This window comes from Lepus europaeus, chromosome 4 (assembly GCF_033115175.1).
Source record: "Lepus europaeus isolate LE1 chromosome 4, mLepTim1.pri, whole genome shotgun sequence".
NCBI classification, from domain to species: domain Eukaryota; kingdom Metazoa; phylum Chordata; class Mammalia; order Lagomorpha; family Leporidae; genus Lepus; species Lepus europaeus.
The window spans coordinates 47,760,882-47,788,500 of NC_084830.1; the positions used below are offsets into that span (position 1 = coordinate 47,760,882).

At 39.8% G+C, this 27,619-nt stretch overlaps 1 protein-coding gene and 1 non-coding gene across 3 annotated transcripts; one reads left to right on the forward strand and one right to left on the reverse strand.

Moving 5' to 3' along the window:
- Nucleotides 1–185: 185 nt before the first annotated feature.
- On the forward strand, nt 186–27,619 carry CFAP418 (cilia and flagella associated protein 418). Of its 2 annotated transcripts, XM_062188211.1 has the most exons (6): nt 189–388; nt 5,055–5,142; nt 11,581–11,645; nt 12,181–12,246; nt 20,721–20,816; nt 25,177–27,617. In XM_062188211.1, the coding sequence occupies exons 1-6, from the start codon at nt 234–236 to the stop codon at nt 25,328–25,330; spliced, it is 624 nt and encodes a 207-aa protein (XP_062044195.1). In that variant the 5' UTR covers nt 189–233; the 3' UTR covers nt 25,331–27,617. The 2 variants fall into 2 exon arrangements, with proteins under 2 accessions (XP_062044196.1, XP_062044195.1); XM_062188212.1 differs by lacking the exon at nt 12,181–12,246 and having other exon boundaries at nt 186–388; nt 25,177–27,619.
- LOC133758977 (small nucleolar RNA SNORD78) lies at nt 5,252–5,315 on the reverse strand. Its single transcript, XR_009865871.1, has one exon. It is a non-coding gene; the product is annotated as a small nucleolar RNA SNORD78 (small nucleolar RNA).

A 27,619-nucleotide genomic window follows, 5' to 3' on the forward strand; every position in this document is an offset into this window, starting at 1 on the left:
CCGGCCTCGCGGAAAGCCTCGCGTTGTCCGGGCCCCGCGGACGCATCGCTTCTTTTCACCAGATCCCCTCGGCGCCCGGGTCGCGCAGGCCTCGCGGGCTTTTCGGGCCGCCATGAACGGCGAGCGCATGCGCGGAGAGGGCGGGGGCGGGCACGCGCGGCGGGTCCTCGCGTTGCCCTGGAAACCAGCCGTTGCCGCTGCGCTGGAGCCGGGGAAAGACGTGACGCTTCAAGATGGCGGAGGACCTGGACGAGCTCTTGGATGAAGTCGAATCCAAGTTTTGCAGACCTGACCCCCTGAGACTGGGCATGGGCGAGGTGCCCAAAGGCTGCGGCGGCCTCACCCACAGCGGCGACCGGAACCGAGCCGAAGCGAAAGAGAACCTCAGGTTAACTGGCGGGAGGGATGCACCGCTCCAGGCCCTAAAGCCGCCCCTCTGCCCCGTACCTAAAAAAAATATCGTGCCGCGACCTCCTCCCAGCACTGGCACGCTGACCCTCAGTTCCCCAGCCACCGGGACGGTGCACACCTCCTCTGGCATCTCTTCCCTCACCCCAGACTCCGCCCCCGGGCTAGCCCTGGAGCTTTGGCGCGGCCGATGCCCCGCCTCTGAGAGCCCCCGACCCTCACCCATTCAGTCCTGGGGTCGGAGCTGCCAGGCAGCCCAGGGAGCCCTTGCTGAGGTTGGAGCAGGGGCGCGGCCCAGGCCGATCCCGGCCGGGTGTGGCCTCTGGCCGGGCGCCGGGAGGGGCCCTGACCCCACTGCCCAGGCCAGGCCTTGTTAAGCAGGGAGAAGACGACTCCGTTCTATCCTGAGATGAGATGCTTGGGAAAAGTATTCGTTGTGATCGTCATTTGTATTAGCCCAACTACCGTCCCTCTCCCCGTGGCTCCCAGGTCAAGGTTCCAGCGGATTGCAGGCACCCTTAGGGAAATTTGGGGACATGTCTTAAGTCTTTGGATCCAAAAATCTACTTTTCAAATTTGCCAGTCTTTTTACTTGGCATCATTTAAATAACAGACCACCCCCCTTTACCTCTTATTGTCCGCCTCAACCCCCAAAAAGACCAAACCGTATGCATCAGAGTAAGCATGCCTTTCAGCTGGATGAGGTGAGACCTTGTGCAGCGGTTCGGGAGAATCTTTGGGAAATCGCCTCTTACCTAGACTGTTTTGGAAACAGTTGTGAATGGCACAGAGGGAGCTCTGCGTCAGTCCAAGAATGCCATTCTTGTTAAGCTGATGGCTGCGTCTTCAGTGGTTTGGTTTGGCTTCTTCCGTGTAGGTGTGTGTGGTTAACCAGAAGTGTTCTGCAACTCCATTGCTACCCATTGGACTTCCATCCTGTGACATCTGTTTCCAAAAATTCTCTCAGAAGATAAAAAACATTGATTCTTAAAGGAGTTCAGAAAGAGAACTTCTAAAAATCAGTTGAGTCCTGAGCAGCGATTTTAAAAGTAAATGTAGGGCCAATTAAAATTACAACTCTGGAAGGGAAACTCATTTAGCTGAATATGTAAATATCATACTCACTTGTATATGAATATCTGGATGCTGGAATTCTTTATGTAACCATTGGCAGCATATCCACCATCCCTATTCCACAACAATGTTAACTTGAAAAAAAATTTGTAAACATTTATTTATTTGAAAGGCAGAGGTGGGAGGTGTGGGAGAGAGAGAGAGCTCTTTCATCCACTTGTTCACTTCCCAAATGGCCTCAACAGCCAGGACGGGGCCAGTCCGAAGCCAGGAGCCAGAAGCTTCTTCCAGGTCTCCCAGGTGGGTGGCAGGGGTCCAAATATTTGGGCCATCTTCTGCTACTTTTCCCTGTCAGGGAGCTGGATTGGAAGTGGAGCAGCCAGAACTCGGACTAGCTCCCTTATGGGATGCCAGAGTTGCCGGCAGTGGCTTAACCCTGTGCCCTGCAGTACTGGCTTCTGGAATTTCTTTTGATTGACTTTATTTCTTCCTTATCAAAGGACTTTATCAGAAAGTTTTCCAGAGCCCATTTCAAGAGAACCAGTATGCAGAGGAATAGGATTTTTTAGAGTAGGTGGCTCAGAAGGGAAAGCGCTACTTCTGTAGATCCTCTCCTTGCATAGTTTATTTTATGACTGTTTTTGCACTACTAAAATCCACCCATAATGCTTCTAGCACCCCATCCTGCCATAGCACATTGGATTTTTCAGTGCTGTATTTATAAAAGCTGTCATGAACCAATACTGTTGTCATTTATGCTACAACTTCTCACCTGACAAGTTGTACATTGTAAGCTGTAAATTATACAAAACACAGCAACAAGGGCCTAAACCTGATACCAAGTAGAGACCCTACCTGGTTTATAATGCCATGCATCAAAATTTTGCCTGATCCAAAATTGATATTTAAAAGCTGGGAAATTATTTATGCTGTAAATTTACTGATAGGAGACTACCTGGCGATTGTAAGACAATATAACTAAAGAGTTAAATGCTGAAATTACCTCTTAAAATGGTAGCTCTGCAAGTGATACAATACATGATCATGCTACGCTGGGTACCAGGAATAACTGCTGATGTCAGTCGTCCAAACATGCATTTTGTTCAGGTGTTCAAAATGATAGAGGAATGTGGGATTCATTTTTATTAAAAGGCTGATATGCATTGAGTAGAACAGTTGTAGGAATAAAGTGGTTCAGGATGATATGGACAGGAATATTTAAGATAGTGTCATAACTTCTCGGATAGCAGCTATCGTCATAACAACAATAATGGCCGTTTATTGAGTCCTTTCTGTATGCTCGGGCTTTTTATGTGTAATTTCACTTAATCTCCTCCCTCACAAAATGAATACTCTTGTCCCCATCTCACTGATCAAGAGCAAGGCTTAGAAAACAGTTACTTGCCCAAAATTATGTCTAAGTTTACCAACACATGGTAGTAAATTTATATGTGTGTGTGTACACATTTTTATATTTACTTGTAGATTTCAAATGTTTATATTTCCTTTATTTTGAAAATACCTTTTATTTTCAGCCAAAACTGTATGTTAATCAAGATTAGAATTTAAGCAGATTTAGGGAGTAAAACAGAGTTTATTAACATGGGATTAAGAAGATTACTTTATCAAAAGACCAAAAAGATGTATTACTCTTTCCCGCAATATTGTGAGTTCTCAGGAGTAGGCACTGTGGCACAGTAAGTTAAATTACCACTTGGGACACCTGCACCCCATTCAGGTTGTGTGTGATTCAAGTCCTGGCTGCTGATTCCTGTCTTGCTTCCTGTTCTTGCACTCTCTGGGAGTCAGCAGATGATGGCTCAAGTACTTAAGTCCCTATCACCTGGGTGGGAGACCAGGATTAAGTTCTTGGCTTCTGGCTTCATCTGGCCCAGCCCCAGCAATTCTAAGTATTTATTTTAGGGAGTGAGCCAATGGATGAAAGATTCTCTCTCCCTCTCTCTCTCTCTCCCTCCCTCCTTCCCTCCCTCCCTCCCTCCCTCTCCGCCTTTCAAATAAATAAATAAATCTTTTTTTAAAAATAAATCTTTTAAAAAAAATTCAGTTCTAGGGGCCAGCACTGTGGTACAGTGGGTAAAGCAGCCGCCTGCAGTGCCAGCATCCCATATGGGCACCGGTTTGAGTCCCAGCTGCTCCTCTTCCCATCCAGCTCTCTGCTATGGCCTGGGAAAGCAGTAGAAGATGGCCCAGCTACTTGGGCCCCTGCACCCACATGGGTGACCAGGAAGAGGCACCTGACTCCTGACTTCGGATCAGTGCAGCTCTGGCAATGGCGAGTGAACCAATGGAAGGAAAACCTTTCTCTCTGTCTCTCCCTCTCACTGTCTATAACTCTCTCAAATAAAATAGATAAAATCTTTTTAAAAATGAAAAAAATTGAAATTAAATGAAAAAGGAGAATCAGGATTCATAAAAAACATAGGAGGAAAGCATTTCGAAATGACAACTTAGCAACCTGCTATCACTTAAGAAACTGTTTCCCAGCACTGCCAACTGCTTCTGAAAAATTAAAGAGGATTGAAACTGAGAAAGACCATTGAGTATAATGATTTGAACAGCAGTGACCTGTCAGAGAGGTGTTTCACTACAGCTGAAGGATGTAGAGGCCAGAGATTAAATATTATACCTGGAAGTAGTTTTAAGTAGTCATCTAGGTAGTATTTTTTGAACTTGATTTATTTTCATTTTATTTAAAAAGCAGAGAGACAAAGAGAGAACAGTCTTCCACCTGCTGGTTCAGTCCCCAAAAGCTTGCAATAGCCAAGATTATTAATACAAGCTTATTTGACCAGACTAAAGACAGGAGCCCAGGTCTTCTAGCTGGTGGCAGGGACCCACATACTTGACCCATTACCTGCTGCCTCAGTTTTAGCCTTTTTCTCCCACTACTTGTATGACCTTGGGCAGGTTTCTAAATCTCTTGGTGTCTTTTTTTTTTTTTTTCATGTATAAAATTGTGATAACAAAGATATCCCCATGTAAAATCTTAGAGCGGTAGCTGGCATTTAGTAAGTATTCAATAAATATTAGGTGTTAAATAGGAATTCTGAACAATGAGTTTGTATTAACAATCCAATGATGACTGTCTGCAGAAAATAAAGAGCTGTTTGAGATATTCTAACAAATCGCATGTTGGTGTTGTTTTTTTTTTGTTTGTTTGTTTGTTTTATTCTGTTAGTTATTTGATTACACAGCCTTTGGCTTCTCTAGTAAAGAAATAGGGTTATTTTTTGTATTCTCTAAATAACTGCTTGATGTAATTTAGGAAAGCATGTGCCCAGTTTTCTCTCAAAGGTAACATATAGCTCTGAGTGTCCAAAGTACGTAATAGTAAAGTACACGTGTGACTCTGAACCTGAGAGGCTCTAAGTGCCCTCATATATCCCTGTCACAGCAAACTTAGGTCAGGCTCGTGGCGGGAAAGTGATTAACATCACACTTATCCTTCTGTTATCAACTCCAGTCATGGACTTCAGACAAACTCTTCTGATGCTGATTTCATCTGCTTTTAAGTTTCAGATGGGATTTTTCTATGTGTGTTTTCTTCTCAGATCAACAGAAACGTTTAAAAAAGAAGATGATCTTGACACTCTTATTAAGGAAATATTTGAAGAGCCTACCTTTGACAAAAAACCCTTTGTAAGTCAAGTATTACGAATATGCAATCATTGTTTATTATTTTTTTTACATAACTTTCATTAAAATGCTAAGTCTCCTTAAATTCTTCCCAGGCTTATCTGTTACAAGGTTCTTCAGTACAAATTTGTCCACATGCTCACTTCAGATCAGACATTTGATCAACATCATTATAGACGAATGTGCAATCATTGTTTAAAATAGTCTTAAAGAATATACAAGTAGCCATCCATAGTCCTTTGAATTTTAAGAAATACAATTAGTAACAAAATTATTCCAGGTAAAGCCTTCAGAGAAATAAGTATTATAACTTCTCAACATGTTTCCCTGTTCATTTCTCAGCAAGAATAAGGAGATTGAAAAGCTGTTAGTGTAAAAGTTAACCCACAGATCAAGTTGATTGCTAATATTTATTTGTACTCTCAAAGAACACTTTTCTAAAAGATCAGAAACAATGTGCTTAGCATATCAGCTGCAGTGCCATTGCTGCTATCTCATTAGATAGACCTATTCTCCATTAAGATTCATTTAGAATTAACTTTATACACAGAAGATCAACTCTATACTAAGTAAAGATTTCAGCAATTTGCACACACACAAACTGTTTGAGAACATGTTTTACAGTTAATTCTCATACTACAACTCATTGAGGACAGAGGTCCTGCATGGGAAGTAAGTTCACAATGACTCCTGTTGTTAACAGTTAACACTCTTATGTATGATGTCAGTGGTCACCCGAGGTTCTTGACATGAGCTGCCTAGGAGAGAAGGAATCGTTCTTTCCTTCGGTTTGGTGTCCTGGGTACACTCTGCTTTGAGTTGGCAGCTATGATGTATGGTCCCTCATACTTTGATAATATACCCAGTACTTGAAACAAAACATAGAAATGAAAGAAAAATAATTCCTCAAATGACTAATCCTTAGAGATAATTACTTAGAAATCCTCAAAATGAGAAAATTAGCATATATATGTATATGTATGCTTATTAAATGAATATTATCTTTGGAAACCTTTTGAATCCACAATCTCCCTCAGTATTTAGACAAGGCCATAAGCAAAGTGTAAGTTCTCTCCTCCCTTCAGAGAAAAGTACATCTTTATTTGATGGCCACTTCTTTCCACAGGGGTCTCACTCACTGAGATCCTTCATGTAGGACATTTTTTTGCTATGGTGTCTTGGCTTTCCATGCCTAAAATGCTCTCATGGGCTTTTCAGCCAGACCAGAATGCCATAAGGGGTGATTCTGAAGTCAGAGTTTTGTTTGGAAAGATTGTCATTCTATGAGTCTGCTGTGTGGACTCCTCCCATGGTGGAACATTCTCTCCTTTCTAATTCGATCTGTTATTGCTATCAGATCCTTCATCTTATCTATATGATCCCTTTAACACTTAATCCTATCTATATGATCACTTTAATACTTAATATGATCCCTTTAACACTTTTTTTAGAAAGATTTTATTTAACAAATATAAATTTCATAGGTATTGCCCTTGGAATACAGCAGTTCTTCCCCCCATACCCACCCTCCCACCCCCACTCCCTCTCCCATCCCATTCTTCATTAAGATTCATTTTTAGGCCCAGTGCCGCGGCTCAATAGGCTAATCCTCTGCCTGCAGCACCGGCACACCAGGTTCTAGTCCCGGTCAGGGCACTGGATTCTGTCCTGGTCGCCCCTCTTCCAGGCCAGCTCTCTGCCATGGCCCCGGGGGGTGCAGTGGAGGATGGCCCAAGTCCTTGGGCCCTGCACCCCATAGGAGACCAGGATAAGTACCTGGCTCCTGCCTTTGGATCAGCGCAGCGCGCTGGCCGCAGCATGCCAGCCACGGCAGCCATTGGAGGGTGAACCAACAGCGAAGGAAGACCTTTCTCTCTGTCTCTCTCTCTGTCTACTCTGCCTGTCAAAAAAAAAAAAGAAAAGAAAAGATTCACTTTTAATTAGCTTTATGTACAGATCAACTTTATACCAAGTAAAGATTTCAACAGCTTGCACCCACACTAACACACAACATATAAAGTACTGTTTGAAGACAAGTTTTACATTAATTCTCATAGTGCAACTCATTAAGGACAGAGGTCCTACACGTGAAGCAAGTGCACACTGATTCCTGTTGTTGGTTTAACAGTTGACACTCTAATTTATGATGTCAGCCTCTTCAGTCCATAAACTCTGACATTATTGAGACAGGGCTATAATCAAAGTGGAAGTTCTCTCCTCCCTTCAGAGAAAGATTCCTCCTTCTTTGATGGTCCCTTCTTTCCATTGGAATCTCACAGAGATCTTTCATGTAGGCCATGTTTTGTCACAGTGTCTTGCTTTCCATGCCTGAAATGCTCTCATGGGATTTTTAGCCAGATCTGAATGCCTTAAGGGCTGATTCTGAGGCCAGAATGCTGTTTAGGGCATTTGGCATTCTATAAGTCTGCTGTGTGGCCTGCTTCCCATGTTGGATCATTCTCTCCTTTTAAATTCTATCTATTGTTATTAGCAGACATTTGGTCTTATTTATGTGATCCCTTTGACACTTATTCCTATCTTTATGATCAGTTATGCACTTAAAATGATCACTTTAACTAGTAAGATGGCATTAGTACCTGCCAACTTAATGAGATTTGGAGTCCCATGGCAGGTTTTTAGCTTTACCCATAGGGGTAAGTACGAGGGAACGTGTGCTGAACTGTGCATCTCCTCCCTCTTATTCCCACTCTAATTTTTAACAGGGATCCATTTTCAATTGGATTTAAACACCTAAGAATAATTCTGTGTTAAGTAAAGAGTTCAACCAATGGTATTAAGTAGAAAAAGAAAATACTAAAAAGAATAAAATAGTAAGCTGTTCCTTGACAGGACAAGGGCTGATCAAATCGTACACATTTTAGAATATTTTCTTTATGTTTTACTATGGAAAATTTGATTACAATATGTTGTGGTAAAGATCTTTTCTGGTTATGTCTATTAGGAATTCTGTGTGCTTCCTTTACCTGGATGTCCTTTTCTTTCTCCAAATTGGGGAAATTTTCTGTTATTATTTCACTAAAAAGGCCTTCTAATCCTTTCTCTCTTTCCATGCCTTTAAGGAACTCCTAGAACCCATATGTTGAGTCATTTGATAGTATCCTGTAGATTACCAACAGTGGGGTTTTTTTTTGTTTTTGTTTTTGTTTTTTTAGTTTTCTAAGTTCTTCTTGTGTTGGTCTGATTCTATAATTTCTTGTGCTTTGTTTTCTAAGTCACGTAATCTTTCTCCTGCTTCACCGATTCTGTTGTTAAGGCTTCCCACTGTATTTTTTTATTTGTTCTATTGAATTCTTCATTTCTAAGATTTCATTTTTATTTCTTTTTTTTTTTTTTTTTTTTTTTTTTTTTTACTTTTTGACAGGCAGAGTGGACAGTGAGAGAGAGAGACAGAGAGAAAGGTCTTCCTTTTGCCATTGGTTCACCCTCCAATGGCCGCCGTGGCTGGCGTGCTGCGGCCGGCGCACCACGCTGTTCCGAAGGCAGGAGCCAGTTGCTTACCCTGGTCTCCCATGGGGTGCAGGATCCAACCACTTGGGCCATCCTCCACTGCACTCCCTGGCCACAGCAGAGAGCTGGCCTGGAAGAGTGGCAACCAGGACTAGAACCCGGTGTGCCAGTGCCGCTAGGCAGAGGATTAGCCTGTTGAGCCACGGCTCCAGCCTCATTTTTATTTCTCTTTAAGATCTCAATCTCATGGGAGAAATTTTCTTTCATGTCATGTATAGATTTCATTAGTTCGTGCATTTGGTTCTGATTACTTCTGAGTAATCCTATGATCAATTTTTTGAATTCCATTTCTGGCATTTCTTCAATCTCATCATCTTCACAATCTAGTATTGAAGTGTTGTATTCTTTTGGGGCATTATGTTGTCTTCCTTATTCTTGTTTCTTGAATTGGTGCATTTGTTATTTGGCATTTGCTTTTTCTGCTGTGGCAGATTTTATCTTTGGACTATATCTGAGTGGATTAGTGGAGTGTCTGCTTTCAGGAATACCTAGAGGCATGTGGTGGGAGTGGCCAAAGAGCTCTGTTCAGTGCTCCAGGGTGAAGGGCATGTCTGAGGTGACACACCCAAATTTGGCATGGTAAATCTTTTTTATCAGAGGGGAAGTTTGTTCTTGTCTGTTGGTGTAGACTCAGCTGTGCTCCTCTCCTCAAAGAACAGTGCCTGAGCACTAGCCCCAATGGGTATATTATTCGTATGCTTTGCCACAAGGACCACACAAAGGCTCTATGCAGTCCTCAGTGTAAGCTCAGATTCCCCAGCAATGTCCCTCACCAGGTAACCGGAGATCCCTGATCATGTGGAGCCTCCCACAGTGACTGCCCAAAGTCCCAGTCACACCCTGAGTCCTCCCACACACCCTCGATATTTTCACAGTCCCAGCACACGAGCCTCCCAGTCACGAGCACCCATCCCTCTCTGTTCTCCCCACCAGACTCAGGACCTGTCTCTGCTTGGTTCATTGCTGGGTGCAGACACAAGCTGGCACAGCTGATACATATGTCCAAATCCAAAATGGCACCTTTTCTCTATCAGCTTGTTACAGGATGCTGTTGTAGGGTGACCACAGAGAGAGAAAACATGGCCCGTTTTGTTTTTTCTCCTCTATCCTCCATAGAGCTCCAAGCCTGATTGCCTCTAGGCTCTTCCTGCTGCTTTTTGGCCAGTGGCTTGAGCTGCTGCAGTCTAGTCTCACCTCACTTTCAAACACTGGCACAGAGGCTCTGGGATGTTGGGGTCCTGAGTTGTGCATGTCCTCACCCTCCACATAGGTCCAATGTGTCCTTCCAATTTGGGTAGAGTTTCCTCTGTTGTTTTCTCCTGAACTCTGCCCTGAGACTGCACTCTTTCCACTTTTTTTAAACTGTCTTCTCCTAGACTAGAGCAGGAAGCTCCCTACTCTGCCATCTTCATCCAATCTGTAATATTTCAACACAATAACATTATTAAATACTCTGCAAACAGAATATATAAATGTATCATATGTACAAAATATTAATTAATAATGGGGAAAAACTACATAATGTTTTTGTGGCAATTCGTTAGTCATCTGAGCAATCCGTTATTAAGTACCAAAGGATCCATTCCTATGTATGAGGCACCATCTTTCCAGTTCAAGGTGTTCAAGAGAGAAAATACATACTTTCTGGTTGGACTTTAAAATATATTAATTTAAGATAAAAGTAGCACTCAAAATCCTGAAGAAATAAACTTCTATGCAGTTCTGTTTAGTTATATAGTAGCTATGTTTAGTTATATATATTTAGCTTTTTAGTGATTCATTGTAACCCATTTTGCAGCCTTCAAGGGAGAGAGCAAGTCTATGTAAAACACATCTTGCATGAGAAAAAGAAGTGGCTATGCATGGACAGTCCATGCCCATATTGTCCATAGAAGCCATATTATGCCCTAACAGTAATGTTATCTCACTCCACCCCCTGGCTCTCCCATTATATTGCATTTCTGAACTCCCAGACTTGCACAGGAAAACCAGGAACCAACACCAAATGTTACAGTGTGCCAAGTCATGAGCACGGATGGTGTGTGAAACATGAGCCTGGATGGTACATAAAACTTGTTCCCAAAAACAAAAGAAACTCACATTATTTTTCAGACATGCACCACAATCTTTTCCAGTTCTGTTTAACATCAAGTAAAAGAGTTAAGAAAAAGTAAGATGAAATGTTTTTGCCTCCATTAGGCAAAATGAAGACATGTCTCTGCATAGTTTAAATTGCCTTTTCTCCATCTCACTTCCTCCCCTTGGCGGTGGTCCTAGTATGTGGTTGGTTTATGTTGTTTGGTACTGTATACTGGTTAACACTTAATAAATGCCTGCTAATGATGATGATGTTATGTAACCATATAGGAACTACTGTATGGTTATGATTAGGTAACTCTACATTTTCCTTGAATAGCTATTAGCTGATACCATTCCGTATGATCAAAATTAATATTCCTGAAGTTACACAGGAGTTCAGTTTGTTTATTTTTAGTTCAGATGAGTATTATTCACAGCCTTTAAAAATGAGCCTGTCTGAGGTTTTTTTCTTCCTCAATTGAATTTTTCCAGAATGAAACTTTAAATAGCAGGTCTTTCATATTAAATCACTGAACTCTGGTATTAACTGAAGAATTATAAAGTGACTCTAAATCATAACATGCTAATAATGGCAGTATATCAGTTTCAGAGACTAAATGTTAGCTGAGTAATTTGCAAATTCCTCAGGGGGTTCTTACTTCCCTTTTGCCTTTAAAAGGCTTGATCATTGTTTTTATTTCAGAAACTAAAAATGATGCCACTAAAATTATTTAATTAATTTTTAGAATACTCTTGTTATAAAATAAAGAATATTAGCTTTCATGTTAACATTCTCTAAGTTACTCTTGGCCTTTCACGGTTTTGTTTTAACAGAAAGTAAAATCTAAATCTTCAGGTAACACATCTATCAGAGCTTCCATCCAAGGCCTTGGTAAAAGGTAAGTTGAAATTGTTTTGGTAAATTATACACACTAGTGAGAAAATACTACAAGCATAGTCTAGAAAATGTTATCATTTAAACAACGGTGACATTGAACAACAAAGCACTGATTGGCCTTCAGGAGACAGACCAATAGCAGTATCTCCAGTGTTCCTATGGTCTGTGATCCCTTAGCATAGAGGAAATTAAATGGGAGATTATTGCTATTGTAAATAATTTTCTGCCATGTTAAAAAAAATGTGTGAACAGTTTCTTAAAATTAATGTTCTGCTATATTCTTCAGTATTTACTTTGTCCCTTACATTATGTGGTCAGCACATTTTGCTGTGACTCATTTTAACTACTTGAGTGTTCCTGAAAGTACAGGTTATAGCCAGTAAAGCAATGGTCCTGGGATAAATACTTCTTCTTTGAAATAGTTGCCTTGCTAGGGAAAATATACAGTTTGATTGCAAGAACACGGAGTCAATGAGGACAGATTAGCTTCTCGTATTTCTTGTTTGTTGAAATTTCCATCTGTTGAACACGTCTAGTTGCAGTCCAGTGTACCTTGGTGGAAGCAGTGTTCCTTGTGGGATTGGAACAAATATTTCACAAAGGTAGGATGTTATAAACTGATTCTCTGTTGTTAGAATATAGTTCTTGGCATCAATCTGTTTTATAATGAGAGGTATATTTTATTAGACAATCTAGGAACACTTTGTTGAAATGTTTATGATTCTTGGGACATAGCTATTGAAATCTGTGCTGTTGGATATGTATTGTTCATATATACCCTTTTTTTTAAGCCCCACTTGAAGTGCCTGGATCACTATAGTTCCAGTTCCACAGGACACCAGCAGAGTGAACTTTCCTCCAGGCAGTGGGAGCCAGTGGGTAAAGCAGATGAGGCAGTGTGGCCACATAGCTACTTGATACCTTAGCCACGCTGACTTGGCCAGACCGTCAGCATGAAACACTACCAGTCTGTATTACCCAAAGAGTTCTATAGGAACTTACATTTATTCCCTGTCTAGAATAACACTCCTTTCCAGTGCATGGCCCCTGCTATCCTGTCTTCTTAACTCACGTATTATGGATATATTTTCTCATTCTCTTTAAACTTTTCGAAGGCATTTCTCACCACGTCCTAAATTTACTAAGGCAAAACACCACCAGTAGAAGAACACATAAAGAAACAAATAATAACACCATGGCATGAAAAGGGAAGGGCTCTGATGACAGACGCCTGGGTTAAATCCCCGCTGTGCCACTCAGAAGCTGGGAAGCCTTGGGAAAGGAATCTGATCTTCTAAAACCTTGGCTTCCTCACCCATAGAAACTATGCATACTGCATGGAGACATTGTGAGGCTTAACCGAAATAATACATGAAAGCTGTGCTTATGGTACAAAAGATAGCTTGCTACTACAGGTACCCTGGTTTGGAGTTATGTATGCCTTTATCATCTAGTAGTCCTACTTTCTCATTATGTTATATCTCAAGGGCAAGAATCCTGGATTCTACTACTACTTTTTCCATTTTATCTCAGGAAATGCTTATATATATATATATATATATATATATATATATACCTTTTGATTTTAAAACTAACCATTAAAAAAGATACAGTGCATTCTGGTTTACTTCAAAAAAGTAAATATTTAATTAAGGTTTTTGTAGATGTTTATTTTTGTGTGTACTTTAATTTAGTACATCATAAAAGAGTCTTGTTCCAGATGGAATTTCAGTTTTAAAAAAGCAGCCAGGCGGCACTATGGTGTAGCGGGTAAAGCTGCCGCCTGTAGCACCACCATCCCATATGGGCGCCAGTTCAAGTCCCAGCTTCTCCACTTCCAATCCAGCTCTCTGCTATGGCCTGGGAAAGCAGTGACGATGGCCCAAATGTTTGGGCCCCTGCACCCATGTGGAAGACCCGGAAGAAGCTCTTGGCTCTGGCTTTGGATTGGCCTAGCTCCAGCCATTGCGGCCATTTAGGGAGTGAACCAGCAGATGGAAGACCTCTCTCTCTCTGCCTCTGCCTTTCAAATAAATAAATAAATCTTAAAAAAATAATAAAAAGTAAATAAAAAATAAAAAGCCTATTTTTGTATCACATAGTATTGATTCATGAAGATGCCAAAATCTATCAAAGCCCACTCCTCCTTACTTTCTGCACAGCTACAAGAGGAGATAGCATTTGCATATACTTGTACATGCCCAGGTAAATGTTTATATTCACAAATCTTCTCCCATCACGGAAATATCAGTCATCAACTGCCCCTTTAATGGTAACAAAATCTCCACCCATAGAAAGATAAACAAATATATCCATATACATACAGAACATTTTATATGTGAAAGTACTTTATAATTTATATTAATATTTTTTAAGGGCAAAGAGACAGTCTATATACTGGCTCACTTCCCAAATGCCCCAATAGCCAAGGCTGGGCCAGGCCAAGCCAGGAGCCAAGAACTCAATCCAGGTCTCCCATGTGGGTAGAAGGGACCCAACCACTTGAACCTGCTGCCTTCCAGGGTGCACACCAACAGGAAGCTAGATTCAGGAGTAGAGCCAGAACTTCAACCCAGGCACTCCAACATGGGATGAAAGTGTCCCAAGTGTCTTTGACTGCTATGCCAAACACCCACCCCTATTTTTTTTTATTTGAGAGACAGAGTTTCCATCTGCTGGTTTACTCCCCAAATATCCACAATAGCCAGACCTGAGTTGAAGCTGAAGCCAAGAGCCAGGAACTCATTCCAGTTCTATGACATAGGTGGCAGGAATTTAATTTTCACATTGTCAGTGCCTTCTAGGGTCTTCATTGTAAGAAGCTGGAGCCAAAACTGGGAATTAAACCCAGGCAATCTAATATAGGACACAATCATGTTAACCATAGGCTACATGCTGAGTCCTACATCCATACTATATAGTGTACTGTCCGTGCCTAGCTTTTTAATTTTCCATGAACTTTGTAAAGTACTCTCATACTGTCCAGAGTGTTTTTATGCATGGATATTGGTTCGCCTGATCCACAGAGGAAAACAAATCAAGATGCAGATAAAGCAAGAATATAAACTCCATTTTATAAATGAGGAGATTGAGGTACTGGTGTTAAATTCATCAAACACATATTAGCCACCTGCAGAGTCCTAAGGATTAAGTGAACAAATTGTGGCAGACAAACAAATGGATACTTCCTGGCCTCTCTGAGCTTTAAGACTAGGTGAGAAGATAGACTCTAAGTAGATAATTCCACAAATAAGTATTTAATTTCCATTTAATATAGGCTATTAAGGCAAGTACAGGATGCTGTAAGCATCAATAATGCATACCTTAACTAATTATGAAGGGGCAGGGAGTGCCTTCCTAAGCAGATAACATTTAATCAAACCACAATATGAAAAATATGAGTGACAGTTAAGAAAAGAGAGGGCCCATTGGAGCAGAGGGCACACCATGTTAGGAGATCCCTGAAATGGGAAGGAGCTAGGGGACATGGAGCAACAGAGAGCAGCCAGGCAACCTTGAACTTGGTGAATAGGGGTGACAATGGCTCGAGGGAGCCAGAGAGATAGTTGAGACTTGGTTTGGGACCTTAAAGTCTTTTTGGAGGATTCCAGAAAAAATATATCCTATATCCATAGAAGTTGCTGGGCTTCTGTCAGATTTGTATTTCTAAAAAAGATTATTTTGGCTGGTGTGTGGAAAATGATTTAGAAGTTACAGGGACAAGACAGGAAGAGGACAAAAGGAGATTAGTCATCATGATGGCAGTAGTTACAGTGGTCCAGGAAAGAAGTAATGGGAACTGTGTTCTGTGTGTGCAGTCAGAATTGAGGTATTTAGTATATAGAATTGACAGAATTCAATGATTAAATGGCTGTGATAGGTAAGAGAGAAAGTTGTGAAAACTCCCAGGTAGTGTGTCTTGCCCAGTGTCAATTCAGTTATTCCAAAACAAGGACACAAACTGGTAACTTGATTCCTAAGCCTTTATGCTTTCTAGTGTAAGCACTTTGCAGAAAGCCATATGAAAGTATGTAAGAGGGGAGAATCTTAGCTACTTTTGCAGCTGTTGTTATTTTCTTTTTTTTTTTTTAAGATTTATTTATTTTATTTGAAAGCCAGAGTTGGAGAGAGAGAGAGAGAGAGAGAGAGAGAGAGAGAGAGAGAGAGAGAGAGAGGTCTTCCATCACTGGTTCACTCTCCAAATGGCTGCAACAGCCAGAGCTGCACCGATCTGAAGCCAGGAACCAGAAGCTTCTTCCGAGTCTCCCACATGGGTGCAGGGGCCTAATCACTTGGGCCATCTTCCACTGCTTTCCCAGGCCATAGCAGAGAGCTGGATTGGAAGTGGGACAGCCAGGACCAAAACCACACCCATATGGAATGCTGGCACTCAGGTGGAGGCTTTACCTGCTAGCCACAGCGCCAGCCCCTGCTGTTATTTTCAAACTGCTAAAACATCAAGACTCCTTAGGCCCACTGTGTAGATCCAATAGGATTTAACTGAACCAGAGTCTGGGCAGAAGTCTATATTGGGCTGTATTGAGGCCATTTGTACCACAAACATCTTTTAAAAAGGTGATTCTATTTATTAGCTGACAAAGGTGTTGGTGACTCCTTCATATATGAATTCCTTCCACATTTTAGAGGAATAGACCTGACAATTTATCTTTCATTGCAATCATCACTTTATATTAGATTTATTTATGTATGTATTTGAAAGGCACAGTTACAGAGAGATAGGGAGTTAGAGAGGAAGAAACCTAGAGGGAGGGAGAGACAGAAAGGGAGACAAGAGATCTTCCACCCACTAGTTCACTCACCAAATGGCCACAAATGCTGGGTCTGGACCAGGCCAAAACTAGGAACTCTATCCTGGTCTCCTGTGTGTGTGGCAGGAGCCCAAGCACTTGGGCCTTCTTCCACTGCTTTCCCATACAGTATTAGCAGGGAGCTGAATGGGAAGTGGAGCAGCCAGGACTTGAACCAGCACGTGTTTGGCATGCCAGAGTCGCAGGCAGTGATTTAACCTGCTGTACCACAGAGCCAGCCCCTAGATAAGCGTTTATATACAGATGGTCCCTGACTTACAATGATTTGACCTATGATTCTCTTACTTTTTGCTGGTGCATCTTTATTCGGCAGAAACCATATTTGGAATTTTATTCTTTTCCCAGGCTAGCTATGTGTGGCATGCTATTCTCTCTTGATGCCAGGCAGCAGCATATGCAGCCACATGATCACAAGGCAAACAGTCAACACTGTCCAGAGTAGTGTGTTGCTAAGCTCTGACATTTGCTAGGGTCGGTGTATTAAGTGCATTCTCAACTTAAAATGGTTTTAATCAGGACCTAACCCCATTGTGAGTCAAAGAGAATCTGTAGTTAAAGAAGAAAGATACATTTAAGGCCTAAAACTAAGTACTGATGTACATGCCTGGGGCATAAAAGGAATTGAGTCTATCCTGCCTGTTTGTTTACCTGATTCCTGTGTTTTGAGGGTAATACTGAAAGACTTTAAAAGTATAAAGATTTGAATATTTTACCCAGTTAGTGGAAAGGAGAATCATGGTTGAAAATGTGGTGGCATTAATAACTGGCATAGATAAAGCCATAGCATTATTTCAAGCCAATTGAATTTTACTCTCCTAATTATTTCTTAAACTACTTGCAAGACTGGATTATTCCATAGACTGGTGCTAATTATGATCTAATAGAGTGAATTGTGACAGTGGAATGATTTCTTAGCTGCAAGTTAGTTTTATTTTTCTCAAAGGAAAATATGGTAGTGTGAATAGATTTAAATAAACTACTAAATTTTAAATTAAATTAAAAAGCCGTATTTAACGTTATGGTTGAAATTTTACACATACAAACTGTCAGGAAATTCTAAATTACGGTTCCCACAACAGCAGTAATTCAGCAAAATTACAAATGTGTATTAAGGCATTAAAGTTAACACTCTGTGCAATAATGTAATAAACTACATATGCATAAGAAAGCAAGTTATGGTAGCTTTGGGAACCATCATTTTGTATTTCCTGACTTGTACATTCAAAATCTGAATTCAAATGTATATGAATATAATTGTGTTGAATTTTCATATGTACAAATATGACTTCATAAATTGTTAACACTTTGAAAGAAAATATGGAATTGCTTATGGAACTTTTATAGATTTTAAATGTTTAGTTACTGTTATGATTGTTAATATTTTTAGAAATATAAAGCAGTTTTAATGACACTTTCAGGCCAAAATATATTTGTAAGTTCCAAGTTAATATGTCTGAATTTTGGAGGAAAATAATTGAAAAAATGTAATGATAGGTTTGTTTTATTTGATTTTTGATTGCAGAAGTACTATATGCTATTGAAAAAAATTTTTTTTTATGTGTGAAGATCATCTCCCTGCCTCCCCTTCATTCTCACCAGTCCTAAGGCAGCCAGTATTAGCTGAATAGTAAATGACCTATGTTCTTACAAACTTATAATCACCGATACAGGAACTTTTCTCATTGTTGTTGCTTTTACAAAAATAGATTACCATGATATATGTTACTGTGTACCTTGCTTTGGATATTCCTCCACATCAGTAGATAATTCTAGTTAATTCTCTTTATCAATTTCCTAATGTTCCATATTATTCAGTCCTCTCCTTTTATTTGAAAGGAAGAATTACAGAGAGGGAGAGAGAGAGAACTCTTCCATCTGCTGGTTCATTCCCCAAATACTTACACTGGCCAGAGCTGGGCCAGGCTGAAGCCAGGAGCCTGGAACTCCATCCGGATCTCCCATGTGGGTGGCAAAGGCCCGAGTACTTGGGCCTTCTTCCACTACTTTTCCAGGCATATTATCAGGGAGCTGGATGGGAAATGGAGCAGCCAGGACTTGAACTGGAGCTCATATGGAATGCCAGCATCGCAGGTGGCAGCTTAACTCACTGCTCCACAACATCGGTTCCACGCTTCTCCTTTTTTGATAGATATTCATGTGGTATCCTCATTTTTACTATTTTGATACTAAAGTAAAAATTCTTAAAATATATGCTTATATACTGAAAGATTTCCCAAAATGGGTTGCTGATACAATGCTTCAGTATAATTTTAATTTGAAAATAATGCTCAGGGCTAGCATTGTGGCATAGCAGTAAAGCCGCCGCCTATGACACCATTATTCCATATGGGCTGCAGTTCGAGTACTGGATGCTCCACTTCCAATCCAGCTCCCTGCTGATGTGCCTGGGAAATCCACAGAGGATGGCCCAAATGCTTAGGCCCCTGTCACTCATATGAGAGACCCAGATGGAGTTCCAAGCTCCTGGCTTCAGCGCAGCACAGCCTTGCCCATTGTGGCCATTTAGGGAGTGAACCAGCAGATGGAAGATTTCTCTGTCTCTCCCTCTTTCTCTAACTCTGCCTTTCAAATAAATAAATCTTTTTTAAAAAAATACATGAAAAAGAGAACAAAAAGAATGGTGACATAGAGAAATATATGAAGAAAAAAAACTCCAAAATTTCCAAAGACATTATAGCAATTCATATACCCACCAGCAATATAAGTGCAATTTTTGCTAAATTAATTGGTTAAAAATTTTATCTCGTGGTTGCTTTACATTTCAAATTCATACAATATTTTAACTTTTTAACAAGCCTTTATGTTCCAGGCACTGTTATAAGCACTTTACCAATATTATCTCATTATGTCCTCATACTAATTCTATGAAGTGTATAAGTACTCTTATAACCCCCATTTTACAGATGAGAATTAATGAGTCACAAGCTATGTTACTTGGCCAGTTGTACAGGTAATAAATAGTGAAGTCAGCTTTGCACCCAGGCAATCTATTGCATAGTCCATGTTCCTAACCACTGTTATTTACTTACTGCCTATATTAATAAGATAGAGTATTATGTGTTAAATCCCTTTTATCATTAGTTGGCAAGCAACTTTTATATAAGTATTTGACCAAGTGTTGAAAGTGTTTCCTTCTACTCTTTACTTTTTTGTATCTTAAAAACTGTTATTTCCTTTTAATTTTTTAAGACTTTATTTATTTTTATAATAAATATTATAAAATTTAGAGAGAAACAGAGCGCACACTTCCACCTACTGGTTCATTCCCCAAATGTCCACAACAGCTTCAGCTGGGCGATGGCAAAGCCAGGAGTTGGGAACCTAATCCAGGTCTCTTGTGAGGGTGTTAGCACCCAGTTACTTGAGCTATCACCACTGCCTCCCAGGGTCTGCACTGACAGGAAGCTGAAGTCAGGAACCAGACCCAGACACTCTTGTATGGGCTACATAACTCTAGGCCAAATGCCCATCCCACCCCCCAACTTTTTTTTTTTTTTTTACTTTGCATTATGTTGTTATTTTCCTCCTAAAGATACTATTTAGTAAATACAAAGGTACTTCAAAGAGTTCATGGAAAATAAAATTAAATGATAAGTTTATTTTGGTGCAAAATCTTTCAGAAATCCATGCATACAAAGGGTCTTCAAAAAGCATATGAAAAATACACGTTACATAAAAATGTTCATGACTAGTAGGCTCCTGGCAAGTAGTTTCTTTAAGTGGCTGAATGAATGTATTTGCCAGGTCATGGGGAAATAGAAACAAACAAAATGCTTCCCCTGCATTTAAGTCGATTATGGGAGATCCAGACTCATTTCAGTGGAATGTGGTGCATTCTTTGATAGAGGTATCCCTGAGAATTTCAGTAAGAGGAGAGGCACTTAAAGAAGTTAGCTTAAATATCTGAAGATATTCCTCAGACACAATTTTTAAACCACTGGATGAGAAGATCTACAAATCCATTTTATTTTATATCTGTATAATAAACATGTGTGCATGTATGTACCAGTGTGCAAGATCTTAGTAAAATTGGTAGGCTTGTACAGAAATTTAACTTAAAAATTTAGATATATAAATAATCCTTTAGGGTAAATATGTAATTAGATTAATCTTACTTTCTGTTGTTTAGTAATATGTGTGACCATATTCATAGCCTATAAATGACCATATTTTCATATTTAAACATACCCGTAATCTTTAACACACATTTCTCTTTCTCTGAACAGGGCATGTGACCATCTGCGTTGTATAACCTGTGATTTCAGGGTAGTGAGCTACAATGACTGTATGTGGGACAAATCATGTGATTATCTGTTTTTCAGGTATGTTTCTGAAGACCTTCCCTCTGTGAAAAATGTACCAAAGAACTTTGTATATCTTATTTTGTAGTATTGTCTTTTGGTGGACTTGGCCAGATCATGTAGCTTCTACCTCTTTGATATATCTCTCCCATCCATTTCTTCCTTTCCATCTGTGTTAGTTCATTCTCTGTCGCTGAATATCACAAATTGGGTAACTGATAAAGAAAAGGGATTATTTAGCTCATGGTTCTGGAAGTCCAGTAGCATGGAGCCAGCATCTGCTTGGTATCTGGTAGTGACTCTGCAGAATCCCGAAGTATCACAGGGCATCACATGGCAAGACAGAGCAAGATAGCCAGAGAGAACTCACTTATAACAAAGCCACTTGGTGATAAGCCATTAGTGAGGACAGAGCCATTCCCCTCTTAAAAGTCCCACCTGGTCTCACTCTTAATACCTCACAGTGGAGTATTAAATTTAAACATGCATTTGGTGGAGACATTCAAACCATTATACCATCTGTCTGCTGTCAGCCTAGATGAACTTATGCTATTTCTAGATGAGACATTCCTCACTAATATTTCCATCTACAGTCCATTTATTCAGATCATCCTTCTTTTGCTCAGAATTAAAACATAGATTTGAGTTTGCCATTCTTTTGCTCAGCACTTTTCCTGCTCACAGGATAATGTCCAAATTCCTTACCATGTCCTCCACCACCACCACCACCCCCCCAGATTCAACCTCCATCCATCCATCATCCAGCTTTGCTTTCTCACAGTGTACTTTTCACTTCCATGAGGTTTTAGCTATTCCATACTTCCATTCCTCGTATAAGCTCTCCACCTCCTAGGACACCCTCCCACCATTTTATCTGCCTGAGCCCCACCTATGCCTCAGAGTACAACTTCCTGTGTGTCTTCCATGATTCCCTCACCACTATGTCAGCTTGCAAGTAAATGTGTCACGGCACTTCATACCTTTGGAGCATTTACCCTGGTATCCTCATGGTCGGGATAGTGTCTTACTCATATTTTTATAATTTGTTTCTTCTTATATACTTGCTGCATACCTAATATATTACTTTAAATAAAAATAGAGAACTAAAAATGAATGAAATATCTGCCTCAGCAAAGACTGTTTTCAGATACAAGTAATGAGAATATGTTGGAGCACTTTTCAATAGTATAAAGAACAGGGTGAGAGACTGCTCCACAACTATTCTCAGGTAAATCTGTAGAACTCTCCCCTAACTTAATATTTTTTAAACTTCTTTCATATCAAGAGCCCCTTTGAAATGCTTTGAATCCTCTTCATAAACACACATATAATTCAAAAATACAAATACTTGAAAAAACTATAACTTGAGGTGTTTCACATTTCTCAACCGAGATAGAACCTAATGCAGTCCCAACATCCCAGATCAGGAATCCCTACTCTTAGGTTAGCCCACTTTTTATTCCTATAATTGGAAAAATTCACTTTTAATTCCCAGTTCTTTTTGTGTTTTCTCATTTCCGTAAGCCCTCTGCCCTTTACTGACTTCTGGTTAATCTAATAAATGGCTAATAAACCCATGTCACCAAGATGAACTGTGGCTTCTTACACAGCTAACATAAAACATCAAAATGGTGGTGAGCCCAGGTGTAAAGTAAGGAAGTGGGTGACTTAGGTGGCACCTGAGGAACGTACAGTGTCTCAGTCGTTAGGGACAGGCAATTTACTCTAACTCTGTGGCAACCTGGTTTAAAAAAATACATTTAGATAAAACAGAGACAACTAGAAGATTTATTACACTGTTAAAAATAAACCGGTAGTTATTTAAATCAGTAGGAAATACTATCCAGCCCTTCAAGGGAATATGTTTGGGAGTAAGAGAATGGAATGACTAAAGAGTAAGGCTGTCTCTACCATCATGTTACAAATCATTGACATCATATTTATTTTGTGCAGCTTAGTTGCATTTCTGTCTCCAGCAGCCACTATTTGGTACCTAGTCTACGGCGCTCTGAGATACTGAGCTTGTAAGTTGAGGAGGACCCACTTTCTGTTCTCAAGTCTTTGTTCAGTTTTGAGAGAGAGAGAGAGAGAGAGAGACAGACAGACAGACATCGTAGTATCACATCATGTGATACATGTGATACATGTGAAAGATATCATAAGGCAAGGTGGTATACCCCACCCTGAGACAGTCTTGAAAAGTAATCAGGAGTTTGCCTAGCAAACAGGATGAACGCTGGTATTCTTTTAGGAGGTATTCTTAAAGACGGAGAAGTGAAGCCATGTGGCATGTCTGGGGAGTTACACTTGGTTTGAACTGGGTACACTTTTGGATACAAGGGCAAGGTATGGCAAGAGGTAAAGCAGTAGAGAGGTGGAAAAGGGCCAGAAAATTAGTACTGACAATGATACTGTCCCTTGATGAGGGAACAGATTTGAAGGATGGGGTTATATGTTCAGTATAGGAGCTGTTGACATTGGTTCTGGAGCTCATATAGACAGTGCCCTTGTTGAGGCACACAACTTGGAAAACTGCCAGTGGATGCAGAGGAAAGGGATCATCTTGTTAAAACAGCTGGTGCCTTGATGTTCTTATTGTGACGGGTAGGGCAGATATGAGAGGGGACAGGTATGTGGGTAGATGGAAAATGACCTTTAGAGAGAACTAGGTGACAAACTGAAGGCTTTTCCATCTAGTGGCCTGGAATTGAGAACAAGGATGTAATCTGCCAAAACTAAGGGAATAGAAAGTAGATGAAACACGTGAGGAGGATGGGGAACAATCGCTGGAGGAAACCAGACAGGAGTGGACAGTGACCAGAGGCAAGTGAAAAGGCCTTCACACTGCATTCAAAGTCCCGCAGAACACAGGGTACCTTTTATTTCAGTGCCGTCAAGGTGCACGTTTGTTACACAGTGAAAGACTGTGTAGTTGTTTATTTTATTGTCCTTATCTTACAAATGAGGGAAATAAGAATACCTTACAATTTACAAGTTCTAGAACTTTCTAAGAGAAACAAGCTATATTTATTGACCATCCAACACAATAACTAACTAAAATGCTTTTAGTTTTCCATTAAATCATGTATTTTCTTTAAGGAGAAATAATTGAATGATTTCTAAACTTTTAAGGTACTTACATGTGCTTCTAAAAAAGCATTTGGAAGTGTCTTAACTAGTTCCCTGGCTATTCATTATTCCTATTACTAAAATATCTAATTAAGGATTCAGTCAAGTATCAAAGTTAAGCTTGTCCACATACGTTGCAGACTGAATAAAGAACGTTTTCTCTCATTTAACCAACTTAGTTTTGGTGGGGTTTTATTCTTTCTGGTAAGACTTAGATTATTCACCTTCCCCTAGTTCACTTAACTTTAGCAAAGTGACTTAGCTAGCCAGTGCCTCAGTTTCCTAAACCTGGAGGGTTGGCCTAAAATAGCTCTCAGGTTTTGTTCAGATCCAACTTCGCAAATTGTGCCTGAGGTTTACACAGCATAATACTGAACATGGTGCCCATTGACCACCAGAGGGCACTTTGTAGCCTGCCTTCCATTGTAGTGAAATCCACAAGCAGTGAAGAACACTCTACTTTTTTTAGTATTTATACTGTATTTCACCATTTCTTTGTATTTTTTCACTGTCTTATTTTTAATTTTGGTATTTTTCTATCCCATAAAATGTTTACATAAATTCAGTGTATGCAATATCATGAAAGCATTGATTTCCTTTATTAAACTAAAATTAACTTCTGTATTATTTTTATAGTAGGATAAAATCCAATGGTTATTATATTTTATAATGGTTCTGTTCATTGATTTAACATTTTTTTCAGGATAGGCCTTGATTTTGTTCCTGATAGTGTAGCTGTCAGCAGATGATTGAAACAAATCTAAGACACTGAGTTCAACTCTTAGAAATAATGGGCACTTTTTCTCTATTAATGAAAATTTTCTTTAGTTAATCTGTTGAACCATTTTATCTTCATGTTTCTTTTACTCTCCACTTGCCATATTGCAGGTTTTTAAAATATGACATAAATGAATATCTCAGGAAAGAGTTGAATTACCATCTTTTTCCCACCCTAACGTCATCCTTGATAAGACAGATCAGTAATTTTCAGCCCTTTAGGTCATTATGTCCCAGAACAGCCTTAATAAATAGGTCTAGAGGATCATCATTAAAAAGTACTGAATGTCAGAGCAATACCACCAGTAAGAAAAACATCAGAGCATTTCTTTTGTTGTTAGTGTGAGGGAACATAGGTTTTTTACTGTTCAGATATTGTCAAGATAGGAAAATAAGCAACTGGAACTATTTGGGGCAGGGGTCATTCAGGACTGAGCGAAGCCACTGTGCTAAATCCTTGCTATTTTACTAATAGGAACAGCATGCCAGAATTTCACAAACTGAAAACAAAGTTGGTGAAGAAGAAAGGAACCCGAGCGTATGCCTGCCAGTGTAGCTGGAGAACCATTGAAGAGCTGACTGAACTTCATACGGATCATCTGCTTCGTTGGGTTTGTGGCAAGCATTAAGAAAGCAGATTTCCTGTCAGACAGATGCCTTCACCAGAGCAGTCTCCATTAATCATAAAACTTAGGTAGAGGCCCAGTGCCACGCCATTTGGAAAAAGACAGTGACTTTCATTTAGCATAACCATACGATTTTTTGAAGACCAAATGGACTTGGGAAGCTAATGTGCTGTAACACTTTGGAATTACTCCTTTCTGATGTGTGGGTGTTTCAGTTAGTAAGGTAACAGGTAGTCAGGTTTTTTGCTAGCCTACCTCCTGTTAAGTGGAAATACAGTGATGGAGTTTCATATAACCATATAGCTTTTCATCAGCAACTGCAGTATTGACTGCTAATACACTTAGTGAAAACATTCATCTCTTTTAGCAGATACAGGGGATAAGGCTGGCCCAGAGAAGAGAGGTCACCTAGGGGTGTCTACCTCATCTCCACTAATAAGCTCTGTTGTTGCCAAAGATCATAAGGTAGACCTGGCAGAAACCAAGTGCTCGGTGGCTAACCGTATGCGCTCCAGGAGTACAAGTTTATGTTACAAAAGCACTGCCTTACATCTGATCTTACCTCACCAACTCAAAGCAGTGTTATGCACAGTCATGATAAGTATATGTTACCAGTTTAGGCTTATTTTTCCTCCATTTGCTCATTTAGATACAAGAAGTTATTAAATTTGATATTTAACCAAATATCTGTAGAAAATGTTTTTGTTATACATCTAAAAATCACAAAAATACTCATACAAATATGTCAGTTTTGGATTTGTTAAGTACTTTCCAGCCCTTAATTCCTAAAACTCCACTTTGTGAGCAGTAATACTATTTTCCAGCCAGCATGTGGACTTTTCTGGTAGGATCAAGTTGCTATATTATTTACTAGGTATGTACATGAAAAGAAAGACAAAGCATAACAACCAGCAGGTGAACTATTGGGCTCCTTCTTGACATCACTAAAATGTAAGGATCCCTACAATAGTAGCACATTCAGTTCCCTCAAAACTTCCAGCTCCCAGTCCCATGGAAAACTTCTCAAGTCTCTCCAATCAACCAAAAACTCTTTAAAAATTATTTATTTTTTTGAGAGACAGAGAGACAGAGACAGAAAGATATCTTCCATCCACTGGTTCACTCCCCAGATGCCCACAACAGCCAGGGCTGGTCCAGGCCAAAGCCAGGAGACAGGAACGCCACTCCAGTCTCTCAAATGAGTAACAGGGACACAAGTACTTGGACCATCATTCACTACTTTCCCAGGTACATTAGCAGGAAGCTGGATCAGAAGCAAAGGAATCAGGACTCAAACCCCTGCTTGGATGCCGACACCCCACGAGGCAGCTTAACCTGCTGCACCACAAGGCCCATCCCTGCCAAAAACGCTTTACCATAGGCATTCAGTCTGTGGTTCAGCTTTGTGACACAGGGCACGTGGAAAGGCAGTGACTGAAGCAGAGATGTGATCTGCCTAGTGTTGTGCTGAAGCCCTTCCAGCCACCCAGAGTACGGAATATGCAGATCCTTGTCCTAGCTGTGACACAGCTGTGTACTTTTAAAACTTGCTCTGGTAAGCCAGGCATTGCAACAGAACAAATCTCACACGAGCTGATGCCCACAATTTTGTATTACAGATGTTTAGAGGTGTTACTCTTCTGCAAATATTTTTTACTCCCTAAAATATATCTCTGTGTATAATTGCCTCAGAAATAGAGAGGGTTTTGGACTGAAGTCACCTGTTCCAAAAAATAGCAGAACAAACCAGATCCAGGCATACACATTAGTAATAATAGCATTTTCTTTTTATTCCAGCAAGCAAATTGACTAAATAATTATTTTGAAAATCTTTTTACCTACTTTGGAATAAAATTATCTTTTTATTTATTCTTTTTATTATTTTATTATCACTATCCTGAAACTTAGACACATTGCCTACATTTGGCATTCCGTAACATAATAATCATAATAATCCCCAGTGTCAAAAGTGCTTATATGAGTTCCCAGTTTTATTGTCAGTTGCCTTTATAATATTTTTAATATTGTACTGTTTTTAGTATAAAATGTAGAAAATATTAATATGTAAATGGATATATTATTGTTAGTTGTAACTTTTGTATCAGTATAGAAGAAAAGGGTAGTTTCTAACCAACTATAATTTTAAAATACAAAGTCTACAAAACTCTCAATATGTTATGCCCATTTGTCTTTAATATTTGTAATTTCTACTTTTAGAACTACCTATTGTTAAATCAAGTTACCACTTTATTTGAAAGGTATTGTACTCTCAGATCCTTATCCTGCCTTGAA

Excerpts from the sequence above, each read along its gene's own strand:
- CFAP418 (XM_062188211.1), top strand. The coding sequence starts at position 234 with ATGGCGGAGGACCTGGACGAGCTCTTGGATGAAGTCGAATCCAAGTTT. Across the intron at positions 5,143-11,580 it reads CCTTTGACAAAAAACCCTTT|AAAGTAAAATCTAAATCTTC; the intron begins GTAAGTCAAGTA and ends TTGTTTTAACAG. Across the intron at positions 12,247-20,720 it reads GGAACAAATATTTCACAAAG|GGCATGTGACCATCTGCGTT; the intron begins GTAGGATGTTAT and ends TTCTCTGAACAG.